Genomic DNA, 23568 nt, shown 5'->3' with positions numbered 1-23568 from the left:
TTTCTCAGTAATTTTTATTACCTGTGAACTTTTTCCCATACAGACTTTCTTGGCATACTGCCTCAGGAACAGGATTATGCTACAGAACAAAAAGAGCAAATTCTTGACTTTTGAATTCCAAAATCTAAAATCTTGGCAAAAACAATATGTTTAGAAGGAAAATTGATCTGGAAATGGTCAGCATCAGTTTTTCCTACCCCTAAGACAAAATAAACCTAGATGGAAAAAACCTGTTGGGGATAAAAAGTAGCAAAAGCAGAAGAGTTAGAACCTTGAACTGGTCATGGAGCAGACACCTATGGTCCGTGCCCTCTGCCCTGACCCCAGAAGTTGCTGGTGCAGAGGAGAGACAATAGACGCTCGAAAGGAAATACAGGAAATGAAAGGGAATCTGGCCAGCACCCCCCCTACCCTATACCCCCGGCTACTGCCTCCAGGCCCAGGTAAAGCTCCACACACCCCACATATCTCAGGCTCTTAGGATCTTTCTCCAACATGTTATGGAGACAGCAGAGAAGAACATATGGCTGGGAAAGTGTATCTAAATGGAGAGGACCCAAAACAGCCTGAAAGTTCCCCAACATGTCCCTGGAGTTCAGGACCATACCAAATATTTTCCAAGTGCTCAAGAGAAAAAGTCATGAGAGACCCAGATGGACCTCAGGCACTGCAGGATGATGACCAAATCAGCCACTACCCGTGTGACTGATGAGAAACCCTAAGGACTGATGTCTGTTCCCCAACTCTCTCCCTGTCAGATGCTAATGCACCCTGAAGTTGTCCTAGATCTATACAAACACTCCATGTTCACTATCCCACATAGACAACTATACATCCCAGAAGAGTTGCCACCAGTCTCTTCATAAACCCAGCCCCATCCATGCATCCATATTTAACCAGCTTCCTTCAGAAATATTCTCGCAGAGTTCCACTAAATGTTCTATGCTATAGGCACAACTGCTTTCTTTTTTCCATGCTTATGGAAGTAAAGAAAAGGCCAGGACAAATAGTCTGTGTAACGATCTGGTGCATCAGAAGAACGGAAAGAATAAAGTCTCCAGTGACCCTAGGTTCCTGATCCATACAAGATCTTCTTTCTGATCTCCAGAACCTGAGCCATGAAGTGGGAAAAAGTCCTCTAGGTGGCCGTTTCCCAACCTGGTGGTACTTAGTGCCCTTTCCTTCTTGCAATGTCCTCTCATTGTCTTCCCAAAACAACCTGAAACTCACTCCCATTAAAGTGACGGGACTCAATAGTTTGAGGTTTAACTCCAACTCCTTTTCTGTTCACACAGCTATCCAGTTGTTAAATCTACCTGCTGGCTCTCTCCTCTCCTTTCTATTACCTGGAAGTGCTGCTCTCTGAATATTCCTTTTCCTCAATCCAGGAACATGACAGATTTGCACTTTCCCTCTTTCTTGAGGTACATCATGGCCAGTCATGTGGCTTCCTTTGGCTAGTGAAACGTGGACAGGAGTAACATGGGCTGTTTCCTAATTGCAGTAAGCAACACTGCAGCACTCTGCCTCCTGCAGCTGGAACTGACAGCATTTCAGATGAAGGCCCTGTCACTCTGATTTCCAGAGTAAAGGGCATGTTATGGGCCGTTTCAGTCAATGGGCATGTAAAGTGAGCAAGCAATAAACACTTGTTAAATGAACTCGCTGGCTGTTGCTGCATAATAATCTAACCCATCCTGACTAATATGCCCAGGCTGGCTAGAACTGGGCATGTGCCTAGAACTGGGGTTCAGGCTCTCATTTCTCATCAAAGCTTTTAACACATGCCACTTAAAGTCTGGTTCATACACAGGTATCAATCCACAAACTATTGCTGCTCTGCAATGATGTAAGTATAGAAATTGAGAATAAACATTTAAATATTCTTGTAACAGTTAAGCTGATTAATCTGACCTATTGAATCTAATAATAACATATTTGGAATTGTCTCTCCCCCAGATCTTAGCACGATGTCTTACCCACGAAGGTGCTACCAAATTGGATTATTGATTCATGATTAAGAAACAGAATTATGTTAGGATTCCAAGCACTGGCAGGCAGATCTGAGGAATACTTGGGGTGCAAGACCCTTCTTCATTGAGGTGAAATGATCATTTGTAAGTTTCTGGATTTTCTGTTTGTGCCAGCACAAAATTTAGTGTCAACAAGCAGAGAAACCTTATGAGTTCTTCTGTATTTACTATTAAATATTGTTTTAGGTTTGCCAACATAAAAGCGTGAGCATGAATCTGTTTATCTTCTGCAATAAAACTCTGTAAATACATTGCTTATGAATATGTTTTTCAGAATTGCCCACAAACAGCTTGACATTTTGATACATTTGTTCAAGTATCAGAGGATAATGTAATTGATCCCAAAATCACTTCCTAACTCCCTCCAGGACTGAATAATTTTTTCCTCCCAAAGACTCTTTGGCACACACTAATATATTTCTCTGCAGCATACAAGAAAAAGGCAACATAATATTCTGAAAACAATAGAGTGCTAGGTATCAGGAGACCTGGATCTAATCTGCATTACCCACTCCATTCGCTTGCTACTACATGGAGCTATTAGTTAACCACTTGTGCCCTAATTTCTCTCTCTTATGAGGATAAAAAGTTAATAACATGTAAGTAGCATCAGCTCTGTTGTGAGCATCAAGATATAGGGTTCTGAAGCACGCAGTAGTGAATAAAGTACAACATGATTATAATTTTGCATTTATATATAATATTGTCCTTGTAATGCTCTCGAATTATTCTGTACCTAGATTTTCTCCTTTCAAGCGAGACAATAAGCTCCTTAGAGGTTCACTGTGCACTTTTTCTTTGCATATGATCCAATGCTGAGACCTTTAGGACAAACAATACACATATGATTATTGTTTGAAAACTATTTATCGTAAGTTGTTGAACCCCTTCACCCTTAAGTAAACTACACAAACTTTATACACTGCAAGACAAGTATTCCTCAATTCACACTAACAACAGGTGTTTAGAATTTTGGCTAAAGAGAGTTGTAATTGCCTGAGTTCCTTGAGGGCAGAGGTCATGTCTCACCAATCTTTGTATCCCTAGACTTACCACAGTATCTGAGCACAGAGAAGGAGCCCAGTTTATATGGACTGCATTATGTACCCTTCAAATTCATATATTGAAATCCTATCCCACAATGTGACTGGAATTGGGGATAAGGCCTTTAGGGAGGCAATTAAAGTTAAATGATGTTATAAGGATGGGGCCCTAATCTGATGGTGCTGGTGTTCTTATAGGAAGATGAAAAGATGCCACCAGAGAGCATGCACTTGCACGTGCTCTGACTCTCTCTCTCTCTCTCTCTTTCTCAATCTCGCCATGCCCCACAGAGGAAAGGCCATGTGAGGACACAGCCAGAAGGCTGCCATCTGCAAACCAGGAAAAGAGCCTTGCTAGCACCTTAATTTGGGACTCCCAGCATCCAGAACTGTAAGGAGATAAATTTCTGTGTTTATGCCACCCAGCCTATGGTATTTTGTAATGGTTGTCCTACCTAAGATACCAGTTAATGTCTGAAGATAAATTGATAAATAAATAACATTTAATAAAATACTTCTTATTACTTCCACTTAGTACCCAGAAACCTAAAAGGCCAATCTCTGATTTTGCTTAAATTGGCTTTGGGAAAATTTTCAGAATCATTTAAACATTATAATAGCACATCAACCTACTAGACATTTGATTTTTCCATCCACTTTCCTTAGTGAGTACAAGCAGTTCTTATCCAAGGATCGTTAAGAGGATTAGGCTGCAAGAATGGGGGTGGTAAGGAACAGAAGAGTTATTGGCCAGAAAGAAGGGAAAATTGTACTATTAATTGTTCAGAGGATAGCACATCATTCTGCACATGTAAACACTCAAGGTAAAATATGGCAGATGAATAAAGAGCTTCTGTATAGAAGAACTATAAACTTTGGCAGGAACCACTGTGCTGCAGTAGTGAAGAGGCCTCCTGCTAGGGGCTGCAGTGGAAAAAGTGACCTCAGAGAGGAATTCAGAATAGAAATACTCAGAAAGAGATGAAACACCATGAAGTTTTGGTTAAGTCATTTGGTTCCAGACTTATAAAAGGGAAAAGCTGTTTTAGTAAAAAATAAAAAATAAAAATAAAAATGCTGACAACATGAACTTTGCAGATTATTCTTCTATTCTAATTGTAAATTTGAATTCCAAAGTACCTCTTCCTTCATGTTCTTGACAAGAGATCTATGGTGTTTAGTAACTTATTCTTCTAAAGAGGCTCAGCCAGGAGAAGCAAATACTTAGTCTGGAGCCATAGGACCTAGCTTAGCATTCCACTGAGCTGCCCCAGCACAGAGGGCACGTTGATTAGGGAATCCAGAAAAGAAAGGCAAAGGCAGCACCAGAGAGAAATCCTCACATACCATTTCCCTCTTTCATGCCCCAGCTAAAGAGGGCATCCCTTTTACAGAAAAGTTTATACCGGCATACCTTGGACATATTGAAGGTTCAGTTCCAGACCACTGCAATAAAGTAAATATTGCAATAAAACAAGTCATACAATTTTTTTGGTTTGCTAGTGCATATAAAACTTACATTTACACGAACATGTAGTATATGGCATCATGTCTAAAAAACAATGCACACACCTTAATTTTTAAATACTTTATTGCGAAAAAGGCTAATAATCATCTGAGGCTTCAGTAAGTCATAATCTTTTTGCTGGTGGAGAGTCTTGCCTTGATGTTGATGGATGCTAACTAATCAGGGTGGTGCTTGCTGAAGGTTGCGGTGGCTGTGGTAAAGTCTTAAAATAAGATACAATGAAATTTGCCAAAATCATTGACTCTTCCTTTCACAAAAGATTTCTCTGTAGACTCTGATGTTACTTGATAGCATTTTACCCACAGTAAAATGTTCAAAATTGGAATCAATCTTCTCAAACTCTGCTGCTTCTTTATTAACTAAGTTTATGTAATTTTCCAAATATGTTGTCATTTCAACAGTGCTCACAGCATCTGCACAAGGAGTAGATGGAATCTACTCTTTGCTCATCCATAAGAAACAACTCCTCATATGTTCAGGTTGTCTCATGAAATTATAACAATCCATTTATATCTTCAAGCTTCACTTCCAATTCTAATTCCCTTGCTATTTTTACCACATCTACAGTTACTTCCTCCACTAAAGTCTTGAATGCTCAAAGTCATCCACAAGGGTTGGAATCAACATCCTTCAAACATTTTTACCTCTTCCCATGAATCACAAATGTTCTTAATGGCATCTAGAATGGCAAATCCTTTCCAGAAGGTTGTCCGTCTACTTTGCCCAGATCCATCACAGGAGTAACTATCTATAGCAGCTACAGCCTTACAAAATGTAGTTCTTCGGCAATAAGACTTCAAAGTCAAAATCACTCCTGGACCTTATGGAATGGATAATGTGTTCACAAGCATGAAAACAACATCAATCTCCTTGTATATGTCCCTAGGGCTCTTGGGGGACCAGGTGCATTGTCAATGAACAGTTTATTTTGAAAAAAATATTTTTTTCTGAGCAGTAGGTCTCAATTGTGGGCTTAAAATATTCAGTAAACCATGCTGTAAACAGATGTGCTTTCATCCAGGCATGATTGTTTCATTTATAGAGTATAAGTAGGGCAGATTGAGCATAATTTTTAAGGACTCCAGGATTTTCAGAATGGTAAATGAACATTGGCTTTAATTTAGTCATCAGCTGCATTAGCCCCAGACAAGAGAATTAGCCCATCCTTTGAAGTTTTGAAGCCAGGCATTGGCTTCTTTCTAGCCATGAAAGTCCTAGATGGCATTTTTTTCCCCAATATAAGGCTGTTCTGTCTACATTTAAAGCCTGTTATTCAATATAGTCACCTTCATCAATTATCTTAGATTTTTTGATAATTTACTGCAGCTTCTACATCACTTTTTTTGTGCACAAATGCACAAAAAAGTGATTTGCTGCATCACTTTGCACTTTTAAGTTACGAAGACAGCTTCTTTCCTTAAACCTCATGAACCAAGCTCTGCTAGCTTCCAACTTTTCTTCTGCAGTTTCTTTACCTCTCTCAGCCTTCACAGACTTGAAGAGAGAGTTAGGGCCTTGCTCTGGATTAGGTTTTGGCTTAAGGGAATGTTGTAGCTGGTTTGATCTTCTCTGCAGACCCCTCAAGCTTTCTCCATATCAATAATAAGACTGTTTCACTCTCATTCATGTGTTCACTGGAGTAACACTTTTCATTTCCTTCCATAACTTTTCCTTTGCATTCACAACTTGCTGTTTGGCACAAGAGGCCTAGTTTTCGGCCTATCTTATCTTTTGGCTTGTTTTTCTCACTAAGTGTAATCGTTTCTAGCTTTTGAATTAAAGTGAGAGATTTACTACTCTACCTTTTACTTGAACACATAGAGGCCAATGTAGGGTTATTAATTGGCCTAATTTCAATATTGCTGTTTCTCAGGGAATAGGGAAGCCAGAAGGGAGAGAAATCGCAGAAAGCCTGGTTGGTAGGGCAGTCAGAACACACATAACATTTATCAACTAAGTTTGCTGTCTTATATGGGCACAATTTGTGGCACACCAAAACAATTATAATAGTAACATCAAATATCCCTGATAAAAAGATTACCGTATCAGATATAATAATCATAAAAAAGTTTAAAATATTCCAAGAATTACAAAATATGACAGAGAGATACAAAATGATCACATGTTGGAAAAATGGCATTGACAATCTTGCTTGAGGTAGGGTTGCCACAAACCTTCAATTTGTAAAAAACACAGTATCTCCAAAACAGAATAAAGAGAATTATAATACAACAAGGCATAGCTGCTTGTATTAAAGCAGCAATGCATATCTTTCACCACCAGCACTTAGCCAGTATATCCCACCCCATCTACCCCTACTCCAAACAGGCTTTTATTTCTAAATATAGATCTACATTTCAAGTAAAGCATGAATCAAGTCACATATTTAATGTCAGTATAATTTTAGAGGGATGCCAGAAAGAAAAAGGGGATGTCAGTATGTAAAACTTACTTATATTTTTAATTATGCTATTTCCCACAGATTGAAAATAAATTTTCAAGAGCATCACTTCTCCAGCCAATCTACTCTTAGTAGAGTCTGAAAATGCTGTGGTTATCTAGCAGTGCCCTCTGGTGTCCAAATGAATTGTTTTATTTGCCTTGAGGGAAAAAATAAGCCATTATATAATCAGACATGTCTATAATCAGCATTCATTCATTTGCCAAGTATTTACTGCCGGTTCACTATATGTGAGTTACTGTGCAAAGAGGCAGGATACAGAGATGTATTAAAAAATACATGATTTCTTGTTATGTTCTTAAGGAGTCCAGTCTAACAAGGAGACAAATGTAAACTCAATTACAAAATTACTTAAATCACTTTATCTAGTTTTTCATTAAAATGAGACATACACAGCTGGGTGGCCTACCTTTCCAAATAGTTCTGGGCCATTATTCATGTTAGGATGTATCTGGCTGGCTTTGGACAGAACAACTTTGGTCAAGTACACAGGGAACATTCTGAAATAGAGTAAACATAGCAAGACATACAGCAGGATTGAATCCTAGTTTTAAAGAGTTGAGAAAGCACCTTTCACAGCCAATCCCAAATGACACTTTCGGTTTTGTAGTTATATAGGAGCCCACTGGTCAACAGATCTGACACACAAATCTGACATTCATTATCCTTACACTTCTTTCTGAAAATGCTATTTTCTAGAATTATAATGAAAGACCTCAAAATGAATCAAATGAGAGACTTAAGAAATCAAGAGACCCTAAGAATTAACCATAAACTATTTTAGAATTCTTAGACCTGCAGATTTTCCACTAGAGTCACCAAAACACATATTGTTCCGAATAGGTGCATCTTCATGTCTTCTGGAGAAGCAGAGGGAGCCTGAAGGAGTTATGGAGACCTTTCACCAAGAATAAAAGTGAAATTCAAATACCATCAAAGGAAGGAGTCACGAATGACTACAGATGAAGAATGATGCTTTATACTATTTTGTGATGGTCCTAATTTTCATCATTTTTCCATTCTTGTTATTGTTGTTTCCTAATCAGCCATGAAACCCTAGTGTGTAGGCAGGACCTATGACCTGCTTCCAACCAACAGAATATAGCAAAGGTGACGGGATGTATGTGATTACATTATATAAGATTCTACAGTCCATCTTGCTGAGACTCTCCTTTGGTGGCTTTGAGAAAGCAACCAGTTATACTGAGAAGGCCCATGTGGCAAAGAGTTGAGAGTGGCCTCCTGCCAACGGCACATAAGCATTGAGCACTCTCAAGGGACTGAAGGCTACTAATAACCATGTGGGTGAAAAAGCTGACCCCTCCCCAGTCAAGTCTCAGATGAGACTGCAGCCCTGCCCAACACCTCGACTGTAGCCTCACAGAGGACCCAACTAATCTGTGCCCGGGTCCCTTACCCACAAAAACTGTAAGATAATAAATGTGTGCTGTTTTAAGTTGCTACATTTGTGGTAATATTATTTTACAATGATAGATAACTAATACAGATTTCAAGACACCTTTTAATTTTAAAACATTTTTATTATAAAAGTAATACAAATAAAAACATTAAGAAAAGACAAAGTCATCCATTTTCTGCCTCCCATCCCACTATAACTGGTTAGTAATTTGATTTACTTTATCTTTTTATAGAATGCTTGGTCTGTTATTTCAGCCATGATTACATCCACTCATGCACTTTTCCATCTTGCAATTTTTACTTAATGTAACATTTTCATGCTTTTAATAATATTCATTACTAATTTTTAGTAAGTACATTATATACCATTTGTATATATCTGTTTATTGACTATTTCTTAGATGCAGGGACGCAAACTATGGCACCACATTTGTAAATAAAGTTTTACTGGAACAAAGCCATGCCCATATTGTTTATGTATTGTCTGTGGCTGCTTTTGTGCTTCATACAGCAGTGTTGACAAGTTATGACAGAGACAGTAGGTTTAAAAACCTAAAATAGTTACTTTCTGGCCCTTTATAGAAAAAGTTTGCCAATCTTTACCCCAAACTTTAAAGTGGTTTATAATTTGGGCTACTAAAAGTAATGTCACTTGGAATATCTTTGTGCATATAATTTTTCATACTTTGTACAATTTGAGAGACATTAACAAAAGTGGAATAACTGGGTCTAATTAATGAAGACATTTTTAAGGTTGATACTCTCCCACACTCTTGTAACATTCAAGCTATGATATGTGATAAGAATGAAAAGGATAGCCCAAAACTCTTGTAGGTAACATGTCTCTGGTTCCTGTTACTCAAGACACTTAAGTTTACACTCTGGATGAACACATTTTGAGTTTTGATTTAAAGTTAACCAAAAAAGAGAAATAACAGTAATTGCAACAGGAAGACCAATTGAAAGAAATCTTTTACTTTCTACTGGAGAGGAAAAAGCAGACAGAAGTAGGTGACAAGGTATATCTAAAATGCCATTCTAACATAGCTGCAGTGGCCAAAACGCACTGGGGAGAGTTGAGCAAGAAAAAGAGATGGCAGTCTCAACAATGAGCTGGCAGTGGCAGCAAGAAACAAAGAGGCAACTATGAGTGTGGGATGACTAAAGCAGCAGACAGGTCCCACCCATTTGAACACATCCTAGGCATAAATCTGTATACAACTGTAATTAAACTGTCTCTAGATAAGAAAGTTTTAAAGAAATCACTCTATTTTTTAAGAAGGAGAAAGTCTTCTATCTAGGGAAGTTTTATTCTTCAGAATGAAAACCTTATGGAATGGGGAAGTCAACCCTCACTATCTAAGTCAACCCTGACTATCTCTGAGATAAAAGATGAAGCAGTCTGATGGTTCTCAAATCCAATCTTGTATGAATAAAACAAGCATCAGGAAACATAGATGTCATCTACTAAGAGAAATATTCTGAAAAAAAAAAAAAAAAGATCAGGATGGACTTTTCTCCAATAAACAATGTAATCCAAAAGCAAAATTAGAAAGCTATTTCATGTAATTATCCAAATTATGCCAACAAAGTATGTAAAGAAATCACATATAGCACATTTATCTTATTAAAATGTTCCTGTAAAAATGTCAACCAATTTAACATTTCTTAAAGAAGCATTTTTTTAGTTACAACTATTATTAGCCTTTACATTCCACCTCAGTTACTCACTAAATAATTAAATGCATGATGACTTCATAAAATACTTTGGAAAACCATGAAATTCTCCATAGAGTAAGGAAATCAATTTTTTTGCAACAATAACTAGGAACATGCTACTTTGAACAAAATATAACCAATTTTCTGAGGTATGAAAATCAAGACTTTTTTTCTTGAATTTTCCCTATGGCAAAGGAAGTGGCAGTTCTGTGAATGACTTGAGTCACACTTAAAATCATGTCATAACTTTCCTCTTTTTGTACTTCTTGCTGTCAGTTACCTCAAAACTGACCTGAGGGTCTGGCAGCATAAATCCATCAGTAAGTTTATAATAGACTATTGTAGAATCAGACTCCACTATGGCCAAAGTAAAAGACATCGGCAAATCTGGATCACCTTGCAATTTTCGAGATGCCTTCAAGATCTCCCTTATCCTGAAAATAAAGTCACAACATACTTAGGAGTTGCGGTCACTCAATTAGACGAGATGAGACACAGAAGAAAGCACTAGAAAACTTGAAAACAGGTCACAAGAAACCAAATTGAAGTACAAAGAGAAAAAATAATTTTAAAAAATAACATCAGAAGCTTCTGGTATAGTATCAAATAAGTTTAACATATACATAATTGGAATCACAGAAGGAAAGGAAAGAGAATGGTATAGAAATAGTTGACAGTTTTCCAAAATTTATGTCTCCGAATCTGAAGTATATCTTTTATAGACAGCATATAGTTGGATCTTGTTTTTATATCCAATCTGAAAATTTCTGCCCTTTTGAGTGTTTATTCAAATTTAAAATTAACATTGGTATGGTTGGATTCATGGCTGCCATTTAGCTGTTTTCTATATATCACGTCTTTTTTCTTCCTCTCACCCTCCTTTATCACCTTGTTTTTCTATTAAATAGGTATTTTCTAGTACGCCATTTTAATTAATAAATTTTTTTTTTACTATAGTTTCTTGAGTTTCTTAGTGGTGACTCTAGAGATTACTATTGCGTCTTAGTTTATCACAATTTCTCTCAGCTTAACACTAACTTGATTCTAAAAAAATATAGAAACTGCTCCAATAGAGCTTTATTCCTTTCCTCCTCCTTTATGCTATTATTGTCATATACATTTATATATTTAAACCCAGTAATACAGTGTTATAATTATTACTTTATATAATTTTCTTTTTATAAAGTTAAGAGGAGAAAGAAAATATATTAGGGTCTTTTTACATTCACATATTTAATATTTCAGGTATTCTTCATTTCTTCACCTAACTATCTGGTGTCACTGTTTACTCCAATATAGCTTCTTTCGTTCCCCCATCCTTTGTGTTAATACTGTCATATAAGTTACTTCTTAACCTGCTATAAGCCTGGTCAGTTGATTTTTGACAAAGGTACAAAGGCAATTCAATGGAGAAAGTCTTTTCAAGGATACTTGAAATGAAGATAGTAGTACACCCTTATGTCTACACATAAGATTATTATATGAATCAATTAAATGGCATATATGAAAAAACTTCGTAAACTGTCAAAACTGTCAAATGGTCATATTATGTAGTATATATACCAGCTTTGCTACCTTGCAAATTGGGATATAATATTTATAGATAACCCTGCCTCCATGATTATTGCTAACACTGACTACTAACCCAAACGTACTAAGGTACACTGTGCCATTAGTGGAAATACAGAAAATGTTTATTTTCTGAAACAGTCTGAATCCCAGACATTGACTTAGTCTTTAAAAAATTATTTCCACCTATGCTGAACTATATTACAATTAGCTAGATTCTTATTCATAAGAATGATTTACTTTAGAGAAAGATATTCTGATAAAGCAACTATAGATATTAATCAGAAACTTCATTACTCAGCACTGATGGGAAATCACACTGTGATAAAAGGCAGCATATCACAATTGCTTCTTCAACGCAAATCTTTTAGTAGCTAAGTATTTTCCTTCTTCAAAAGTGGCACACCGGCCGGGCGCGGTGGCTCAAGCCTGTAATCCCAGCACTTTGGGAGGCCGAGACGGGCGGATCACGAGGTCAGGAGATCGAGACCATCCTGGCTAACATGGTGAAACCCCGTCTCTACTAAAAAATACAAAAAACTAGCCGGGTGAGTTGGCGGGCGCCTGTAGTCCCAGCTACTCGGGAGGCTGAGGCAGGAGAATGGCATAAACCCGGGAGGCAGAGCTTGCAGTGAGCTGAGATCCGGCCACTGCACTCCAGCCTGGGCGACAGAGCGAGACTCCGTCTCAAAAAAAAAAAAAAAAAAAAAAAGTGGCACACCAATATCTAAATTAATAATAATAGAAAAAGATCAATTTTTATAGGCTGTCCATCTTGAATTAATTTTTTTCTACAAAGATGGAAAAGATGGAAAAGAAGAAACAGATAATGGATCAACTAAAATTTTAACTCATCTAAATCTTTTGTTGTCATCATGTATCATGATTACTTCACAGTATGCAATATACATAAAACCCAGTATATAATGCACATAAAGCCACTTCAATCCCACAAGATAAATTTCTCTAAACATCCCCAACTGGTAGACTGTGATGAGAATGGGACACAGACAAGAAGGAAGCCTGTTAACACAACTTTTACACATTTTCCATTTCTGAAGATATAATGTTATTTAAATCAGAAGGTGTGTTTGTATGTGTGTGTGTGTGGGGGGGGGGGGGGTGTTCCCTAAGGAAAACTATATGGGAATTCTAGCCCATATATTGAAATTTAGAATAGAAATTTCCATCTTATTCACTACTCTTTTTCCGTTCTCAATTTATATTTGTTTCCGGAGTTCTTTGATTTAAGCGGCAAAACATTTTCATACTTACCCCAAATACCCACGCAGGAAACCCTAACATTTGAAAACTAACTCCAAGTTGTAAAAGGGGTTTCGTTTTCAGAGTTGAGAGAAATCACTGTCAAAAATGAAATGGAAGTTCCCATTTCTAAGGCCTTGTTTATGGTACTTGGTTGGCGGGGGGCAGGGATTGTGAATTACTAGTGAATCTTCTCGGTAGTAACAGAAAAAAAATAGTTTATCTGCCTCTGTTACTCAAAGTACACTCCAGAAGTCTCACACAGTTTCTTGTTCAGGATCTCTTCTAGTCGATTTTTCAAGTATGTTTAAAGCAAAGCCATCATCTTTTCATCAACAAACAAGAATAAGACCTTTCTTGTTTGCTTCCATTATAGGATACTGCATAAAATTCTACAAATGTTTACTTTGCCTTTTAGTCAACAGGTTATACTTTCTCAATCTATTAATAATAACAGTAACAAAAGATTCTGAAGTTCTTAAAAAACCACATATGATTGTAAAGATCCCAAGAACATTTAAGTATCACCAGACTATAATCTCACTTAATTTCTAACAAGCTTATGGCTTGAAATCTTACTTTAGAAATGACAGAATATTTCCTTATATGTATAAATTTTAATAGCTCAGTTCTTTGGAGAAATATTGTGACAACATTAGAAATATTGTATGTTTCATCACACAAATCTACAATAATAAACGACAAAATTCTTTATAGTTCATACTGGATAGAAATCAACATATGAAAAATATAATCTATGTATTAATAATAACAGTTTCAAGTTTTAAACTCAATTACATCTAAAGGGAAAAATCCCACCTAAAGAAAAATACATATCAAAAATAATAGCTATTTTATTAACAGTAACAAAATTTGATGCTCACAACAGGTTTTTCTTTCTCATAACTGTTCACAGAGGAGCTCTGTGTACAGAAAAAAAAGTGATTCCAGAGCTTCATATATCTAACTTGAAAACAAGCCTGAAGCAAATACACAGTTAATACTATTTGGCTAATACCTTCAGTCCAAGATATTTAAATGCTTTCCATAAGTCTTAGCATTGATTTTTCTGTAATGATCCTAAAACAGAGACTAAGTAATCTCTGGAGATTTACAAAGAGGACAAGAAGTTGAAGACCACATTACTTTTAACTTCAAATGCTATTGAAATGAATGTATCATGGGTTAAAAGTAGTATTAATTTCAACCCATAGAAAGTATCTCCTTCTTTCCTCTTCAATGTGGTCAAATAATATACGCTATAGCCTTATTAGTAAAAGAGAATAACTCCTTGATTTGCCTCATTATGATATAATGGAATGACATACCATAATGCAACTCTGAAACATAATGCAAAATTAAGTTGGTGCCAGAGGCACCAAAGAAGCATTATTCATCCACAGGCTCAGTTCCAAAGAAAAGTTTCAGGGATAACAGACCTCCTCCTTGAAATTCATGCCAATGCCTTCCTAGTAAAAAATCAAGGCAGCTAAAATTCCGAGGGGGTTTACTGAACAATCAAGCTATCCACCCCAGTGGGAAGTCATTCTGTAATAAACTGCAAGCTTTTTTTTAAGGGTAAGAGAAAAACAAATGCTGTATCAGTTAAAAGAAGCTGCCAGAATTGAGGGTTTCACCAGCAGCAGATTTCTAACAGAGGTAAGGTGAGGACACACATCCTAATATGCAGAGAGGCCAAATGACAGAAGTCATTTTGCAGTTATGAGACTTCAGGACTCAAATAAAATCGTGGTCATTATAATGAATTTGTAATAAGGATTATGCTTTCAGAAAGTGGCAATATTTTTCCATTACAGGGAAATAATAATGGACGGTCCTTCAAGAAAGTATGTAGCATTTGTGGATTAAATCTCATATCTAAGAATATCTGCAGAGACGTTCTAAAGAAAGAACTAGTTCTAGTAACCCTTTACTCCAGAATTAATATAAGTCCTTTTCCCAAGGCACTAGGGAAAACGAGGGGTGAAAGGGCAGAGAGAATATAAATGAAAAGAAATTCAACTAAAAAGTAAAGAGGTTATTCATAACATTGGCAGGTTACAATGTAAAGCGTGGAAAACGGTGATAAATCCTGCCAGTGGATGGATTTTGCAGATACATGTGTATGTATGTATGTAAGTATGTATGTGTGTGTGTGTGTGTGTGTGTGTATATATATATATATATTTTTTTTTTTTTTTAGAGAGAGAGTCTCACTCTGTCACCCAGGCTGGAGCACAGTGGTGTGATCTTGGCTCGCTGCAACCTCCACTTCCTGGGTTCAAGCGATTCCTTTGCTTCACTATGCCTCCCAAGTAGCTGGGACTACAGGCACACACCACCACACCAGATAATTTTTTGTATTTTTAGTAGAGATGGGGTTTTGCCATGTTGGCCCGGTATCGAACTCCTGACCTCAGGCGATCTGCCTGCCTCAGCCTCCCAAAGTGCTGGGATTACAGGCATAAGCCACTGTGCCTGGCAGATTTTGCAGATATTCTAATTTTTTGGAAACTCTTAAAAGGTTGCTTATAGTATATTCTTATGATCTTTAAGGTATTATTTAGCAAGTCTCTGCTGCAGGAACACAGTTAGCCTAAGATAGCTTACCCAATCTTTCAACAAATACTTACTCAGCACCATGTACCAGGTACCAGGTTAGACCCTAGGGATATACCAATAAACAAAACAAAGTTCTCACTTTTAGGGAACTTACTTTCTAGTGGAGGAAAACAGACAGTAGATAATCAAAGAAAACCAAATACGCAATAGGTTGACTAGCATTAACATAGCAAGTGTTTTAAAGGAGGACCACTTAGTAGGTCCAGGAGGTGAGATAATAGCAGCTTAAACGAGAGTGGTAACAGTTGTAGAGAAGTGGTAAGAAATGGACAGATTCTGGATGTGTTTTTAAGGAACTGACAGGGTTTACTGATAAATTAATTTGGGGGTATGAGAAAATGGAAGAATAAAAACTAAGAGATTATAGCAAGGTTACAGGATACAAGGATAATATACAAAAGTCCACTGTATTCCTATATATCAGCAATAAACAACTGGAATTTGAAATTAAAAACAAAACACCATTTACATTAGCTTCATAAAAGATAAACATTTAGGTATAAATCTAAAAATATTTATAGGATGTATGTGAGGAAAACTGCAAAACTCTGATGAAAGAAATCATACGAGATCTAAATAAATCAAGAGATAGTCCATATTCCTGGATACCAATTCTTCTCAATGTGATCCACAGTAAGTGCAATACCATTCAAAATCCCAGCATGTTGTTTTGCAGATATTAACAAGCTGATTCTAAAATTGATACAGAAAGGCCTAAGAGTCAGAATATCTAACAAAATGTTAAAGAACAAAGTGAGAGGACTGATTTTATCTGACTTTAAGACCTATTACAAACCGGGCACAGTGGCTCACACCTGTAACCCCAGCACTTTAAGAGGCTAAGGCAGGTGGATCACTTGAGGTTAGGAGTTTGAGACCAGCCTGGCCAAAATAGTGAAACCCTGCCTCTACTAAAAATACAAAAATTAGCCAGACATGGTGGCACGCACCCATAGTCCCAGCTACTCAAGAGGCTAAGGCATGAGAATTGCTTGAACCCAGGAGGCAGAGGTTGCAGTGAGCCGAGATCGTGCCTTTCCACTCCAACTTGGGCATAAGAGTGAGACCTCATTTCAAAAAAAACACACAAAGAAAAAAAAAAAAAAGACCTATCGTAAAGCTATAGTAGTCAAGATCATGTCGTATTGGTTAAGGAATAGATAGGTCAATGGAATAGAATAGAGAGCTCAGAATTTACCCACATAGTCAATTGATCTTTGACAAAAAAAAAAAAAGCAATTTGATGAAGAAAGAAACATTTTTTCAACAAATGGTGCTAAAGTAACTGGATATTCACCTGGAAAAAATCAGTCTAAACACTGACCTTATATCTTTCATAAAAATTAACGCAAAATGGATCACAGACCTTAATGTAAAATGCAAAACTATAACACTTCTATAAGACAAAATAGGATGCCTTGGATTTGGTGATGAGTTTTTAGATAAAATACCAAAAGCATGATCCAGGAAAAAAAAAAATTATATCAGATTCTATTAAAATTTAAAACTTCTGTTCTGCAAAACACAATGTTAAGAGAATGAAAATATAAGCCATGGATTGGGAGAAAATATTTGTAAAACACATAACTGATAAAGGACTTGCATTCAAAATATACACAGAACTCTTGAAAGTTAACAAAAAGAAAACCGAATTTAAAAATGGGCAAAAATTCTGAACAGACATCTCATATGTGGCAAATAAGCATATGAAAAGATGTTCAACATTATATGCCATTAGGAAATCATAAGAAGTTAAAAAAGCGGCAATGAGATGCCACTGTGTGCCCACTAGGGTAGCTAAAACCCAAAATGCCATGCTAGCAAGGATACATATTGCTGAGTGAAAGCCAATCTGAAAGGCTACATACTGTATTATTCCAGCTATATGCCATTCTGCAAAAGACAAAACAACACAGAAAGTAAAAAGTTCAGTGGCAGACAGGGGTGGGCTTGGGGGTGAAGAGAGGGATGAATAAATGAAGCATAGGGAATGTTTATGGCACTGAAACTATTCTGTATGTGATGATGAATACACGACATTATGCATTTGTCAAAAACCATAGAATTGTGCAATAAAAAAAAACCCTAATGTAAATGACAAATTTCAGTTAATAATAATAATAATGTATGAATATTGGTTAATTGTAACAAATATACCATACTAACACAAGGATGTTAGTAACAGGGGAAACACTGCTCGACTGGGACTTAGATAGGAAATCTCTGTACTATCTGCTCAATTTTTTTCTGTAAATCTAAAATTGGTCTAAAACATAAAGTGTGCGTGTATATGTGTGTGTGTGTGTGTGTGTGTGTGTGCATACATTTTAAAATGACTCTAAGGTTTTTGGCCTGAGCTTCAGAATGAATACAGTTGCCATTTATTGACATAAAGAAAACTACAGAAGGAGAAAGTACAGGAGCAAATCAAGATTTCTTTTTGGACATGCTAATTTGAGATGTCTTTTTAGATCGCAGTAGAGATGTCAAATAGGCAGTTACATATATGAGTTTGAAGTTCATGGAAGAGGGTGAGATGGAGATAAAAATTTGGGAGTCATCAGTATATCGATGATATTTAAAACCTTGGAACCAGATGACGCTGCTTAGGGAGTGAGTATAATGAAGAGAAAAGCTCAGATGACTGAGCCCTAGTCACTTAACCTCCTCAAATCCCCAAATTAGGTTCTTGCATTAATAGCTAAACATCTATATCCTCACACATTTGCACATTGTAATTGGTATCCATTACAGAAAACAGAAACAAGCATTACAATTCCTAATATCCTGACTCAGTCTTCTCACCTTTGTTTCAGGATTTCCTAAAGATTTTGTAGTGGCAAACTCTTGATTTAATTTTCTCTTACCTTTGACTTCCTTAATCCTTAAGAGGTTGCTTTTCCCGAACTGTTACTTCCCAGGAGGAGAGTTGTTTGTTTTTTTCATATTTTTTCTATGTCTGTCTCTCCTTTCCTCCACTTCTTTTCTCTCCATTCCCATCTCTGTTGTATCACACATACCCACTCCTCCTTCTCCACCCACCCCACACCAATCTAGGGCTTCTCACCAACTGCAGGCAGGTACTCTGCCATTACTACATACCCAGTCATAATGAACTACCGGCAAATTTCAGGCCCTCTCAGCCCTCAAGACCTTGCTCATATTATTACTTTAACCAGGGTATCCATTCCCATCCTTGTTCCTGCATATTTCAAACATCTTGTCCTCCAGTAAGTTTTTCCAGACTCTCTCATCTCTTTATCCCACCAGTCGAAGTTAGGTCTCCTCCCTCTGTGGTCTTCCTCAGTACCCTGTACATATCTGTCATTACATTTATCACACTGGATGTAAATGTCTGTCCACCTCAGCTCTAGACTGTGAGCATCTTGTAGGCAAAGTCTATGATATTTTGTACCCCTTGAACCCAGGCAGCCAATAAATAAATAAGCAACTTAGAAAATATTGGAATAATTTGCAATTTACCTTTTTATTCTATCCTAAAACCAAATTTTGCCTCTAGATAGTATATAATTATGTTTATATTCATTATATTTAAATAAAAAGTATAATTAAATACATTTATAACATTTTTAGTGAAGGGTAAGGCCAGTAAATAAACTTTTAATTTTCCCTACACATCTCAGTGTATTAAAATATTAGTTTTTTTTTCTCCTCATGAAAACACAAAGGCAATGGATTTAAAAATAAATAATTTGTCCATTTATATTATCTGGGTTACTGCTGTGATAATACAAACAGCTAATAAAATGTTCTTTAATCACGTCCTTTAAAAAAAGAAAAATTACTAATGACAGTCTTTAAAAGCTATATTGGGAAAAATTAATTCTGACAAAGAAAAAATAACTAAAATTCATTGGATTCAATGTATGAGAAAAAGAGAGTACATTCCTTTGAAAACAACATTGAGGGAAATAGGATGTGATATGCATTAATAAGCTAAGCATCAGATTAAGCAAAGCACCTCAGGCTAGGAATCCTAACTTTGGCTCTGACATTCATTTCTAATGTGCACAGAATTATTTTCACTTCTCTTAAGGCATAAATTCCTTCAACTGTACAATAATCTTGCCAAAATAATTTTATTCAAACCAACTTTTAAAAGCTCTTAGACTTTTAGCTTCATGGTAGCTGAGCTTACAGAGGAGCAATTTGGTAATTGAATGTTTACATCTTTTTCTAAACTTCTCAAGTAATATGCGGATGCCAAGAGAACTTTTGAAATATTTTTGTTTTAGATAAGATGGCTGAGTGTATTCAATTTAGAAAGGTTACCAACTGCCATGAAACAATAAAAACAAAAGAAATGCCACTATTTGGGGTCCTAGGGGAACAAAACGGTGATGGGAGAGGCTCCATTCTCCCATCCACTATTCTTCTCTGACACTGAGAAGAAAGAACCATTTATAATTTCGTCAGGTTTGAAAGGATGAATGATTCACATATTACTAAAGAAGGAACTACAATCCTTTGGGGAAAAAAAAGGAGATTAAGTTTTAGAAAGCTGTATCTTAACTGTGCCTGGATTTTATAATTGTATAAGACATTTCACTTCACTCAGCTTTTTTTTAAACTTATATATAACCACAGATAAGCTTAAAATATGGCAACTAAGGTTTTCCCACCTCTTGTATCTTACTGAAGAAACAAAATTTACATTGGAATTGGGAGGAAACATAGAGCCTATGAGGGGGGGAAAAAACCCTACCAGTAGTTAAAGACTAGAAAATCATTTTGTTCCCTTATCATTTGAGTTCCTGTATAAGTCACTTAAGATATTTTCCCATTTGCAACTACCTGTAGTACTACTACTATTACAGAAAAGTGTAATACTATTATCCTAACTTCGGTATAGTATACTTCTACCATTTAGGGCACTCAATAAATACCAACGGACCCAAGGTGGTCCAAAGTGAAGCTAATCAGGCTATCTGAACATAAATTTGACTTCATTTGCAATCTTAGCACTGAAAAAGATAGGTCACTAGTTTTAGTTAGTATTCCTCTTGTTGTCTCATCTTTAAATCCATCAGATCTCTTTCATCTGTGTATCTATGAATATGATTTTATTCCATTGCTGTGTCTGAGGAAACTGCACCTCTACAGTCATTTACCAAAGTTGCTTCATGTATTCCTTAGATTCAATATAGCATAGAAACAATCTAGAGTACTCTCCATATGGATGCCATGCAAATATACAATTTAATATGGCATTATAATGCAAACTAGAAATTATTTTACATTAGCTTTAGGAAGTATTTTTAGATGAGAGAAACAAGAAACACTAGCAATTAATTACTTCATACTCCATCAGCAAAATCCTCCCACTAGATAATCAGAAATGGGCACTTTATCAATTGTATTCTCCCATTACAGATCAGGAAATAACATTAAATCAATATTTTCATAAGGACTGTTACACACAAGACCTTCTGAAACTTGAAAAACATGACAAAGTGTTTCAACTGTGATCACATATCATATATAACTGCTTTACAGAAAACATGAATCACAAACCGTACTTATGCTCAAAGTAATGCATTCACTCACAGTGATTCAAATACACATTCACCCTGTAAAGGTATCTGTCTATTCTCTTGCCAGAAAGTATGTACACAAAATTACCAGGTCTAAAGCCTGGGAAAGTAAGTGGGAAGCCGACACTAAAAACTGTTCAGGCATTCTTAGAAAAGCACATTCTTAGAAAAGGCACATTAAACACTGCCTAGAACAATTAACTTTCAAGGAGGCAGAAAATACATATACACCATAAAATAAATAATAAACCATATAAATATACATGCCACTCTGCCACATAACAGTCAAGTGGTGACTGAAACAGTGGGACTATTTGTCATCACTAGGGAAATATTTTATAACTAAGTTGTAGTTAACTATGTAAATGACAGACTTTGGTCCAGTTTTACAAACAACAGATTATAAAATTTGTCTCCTACAATAAAAGAGACAGTTATCAGGCCTTATGTGGTATGCTCTTTGTAAATAATAAGAAATTGTAGCTCCAGGAAACTGCCAACTCCTTTGGCTCTACATCTATGTATGCCACCCAACTCTCCTACTAATAAAAATGTTATTTAAGGTTTTTTGAGGAATACAAAGCATTTTTTAAAGCACTATATTCAAGCAGCTAAGAAGCAGAGTCTAAAATGGTGATTTACAACTGGTGTGCTGAGGTTGGTTGTACACTATGTGGCAAGTAATTTTTTCTAACAATAGAGTACTAAAGTTGGCAGGGTATTTTTAAATATAAAACTAATATTCCTGATAATATTATCAGTCTCACCAGTGATATTCCAACATTTTTTCTTGAGTGAGAGTCAAAAGACAAAGTTAGCGCTAAGAGGTCCTGGGAACAATACATGGGCCAAAGCCCATTATTATTATATAAGAAAGAATAATGGCTACTTTTGGGGGGAAGAAAGATTATGATTGGGATGGGGCACATCGAAAAGTTTGTGAGGTGCCTAGAAAAGTTCTATTTCTTGACTTAGTTATAATTACAAGAGTTCTAGATGTTTGCCTTATAACTCATTAATCTATACATTTGTATTGTGTGGTGTTCCGTAACTAGTTTCATTAATAATAAAATATTTTTAAAAACCAATAAAGCAAGAGAAACTCTAATAGCTATGAGGCTGAGACCCTGGTACAGCTCACTTAATCTTTTATTATCTTTTGGAAAAAGTCGGGGTACAAATAAAAATATACTTTTAACCTCAGCTTTTTGTATGTAAAGTTAGGATAAAACAAACACCCTGTATACCACTAGGGATTTTGTTGCTGATTTAATGAATGTCTACTTGTAAAAATATTTTGAAATACTTTGAAATTCTGTAACATTCTCTGCAAATGCAAAGTATTCTTAAAACCACATAGAATAAACAACAGCCTCACTTCCTTGCTTAAAGCCCTTCAATGACACCACCCATTTAGCAGTAATTTTCACAGTGTTCTTTATGGAAACCTAAGACTCCATAGACATGCTTCAGGGGCAGGGCATCATGTACAGATACGCAGATTGTGCTTTGCACAAGGGTGCCTGGCACAAGTGGATCTAAAAGCTGGCCTTTGCTGTTCACCAAGCCTTGAACCTTAGTGAAGAGACATTTTTCTTTGTATGTTGAGAGGGAGCTCCTTTTCCTAAATTGTTCAGACTCTCTAAGTGCTAGCTGTAGTTCTATTCAAAATTTCCCCATTAAACAGTACCTTATTTTTGTCAAACAATAAAAACAAACTGTCTGAAAGTCTTCTTCAAAGTTAAGACAAATCACAGACAAACACATTTTATATTTGTAATTCCTTGATTTACAAACATACTTGAGCATTCTAGTTCCTCTTCTGTGAGTTGCCTGTTCATATTCTTTGCCCATGTTTCCCATTGGGATTTTTTTTCTGAAGTCACAGAAGCAAATTCTAAATTAATCTGTCAGTTATGCACATGCTATAAATCTTCTCCCAGTCCGTGAAAACTTACACACTGCAAGTGCAAGTATAAACTAGTAATAACCCTTTTGGTAACAATTTAGCAATAACCAGTAAAGATGAAGGGATAGGCCAGGCCCAGTGGCTCACACCTGTAATCCCAGCATTTTGGGAGGCCAAGGCGGGTGGATAACTTGAGGTCAGGAGTTCGAGACCAGCCTAGCCAAAACCCTGTCTCTACTAAAACACAAAAAATTAGTTCGGTGTGGTAGTGCATGCCTGTAATCCTAGCTACTCAGAAGGCTGAAGCAGGAGAATCACTTGAACCTGGGAGGCGGAGATTGCAGTGTGCCAAGATCGCACCACTGCACTCCAGCCTGAGCAACAGAGCCAGAATCCGTCTAAGAAAAGAAAAGAAAAGAAAAGAAAAGAAAAGAAAAGAAAAGAAAA

General features: G+C 36.3%; 1 protein-coding gene across 3 annotated transcripts in view; it reads right to left on the bottom strand.

The window, feature by feature from the left end:
* Positions 1-8585: 8585 nt before the first annotated feature.
* The window catches only part of TSEN15 (tRNA splicing endonuclease subunit 15), a 22888-nt gene continuing 7905 nt past the window's right edge, over positions 8586-23568 (bottom strand). The window contains exons 4-5 of one of the 3 annotated variants that reach the window (XM_023203459.1): positions 10496-10637; positions 8586-9965 (exon numbers count right to left, since the gene is read on the bottom strand). In XM_023203459.1, coding sequence (XP_023059227.1) covers positions 9945-9965; positions 10496-10637 — 163 coding nt within the window. In that variant the 3' untranslated portion in view covers positions 8586-9944. Of the gene's footprint in view, positions 9966-10032; positions 10638-23568 lie in introns of those variants that run through there. The other 2 variants (XM_023203461.1, XM_026448093.1) reach the window with 2 other exon arrangements.

Source organism: Piliocolobus tephrosceles, chromosome 1 (genome assembly GCF_002776525.5).
Source record: "Piliocolobus tephrosceles isolate RC106 chromosome 1, ASM277652v3, whole genome shotgun sequence".
Taxonomy (NCBI): domain Eukaryota; kingdom Metazoa; phylum Chordata; class Mammalia; order Primates; family Cercopithecidae; genus Piliocolobus; species Piliocolobus tephrosceles.
Note: the sequence above shows the minus strand (reverse complement) of the source record. Positions and strands in the feature narration are given on the sequence as shown.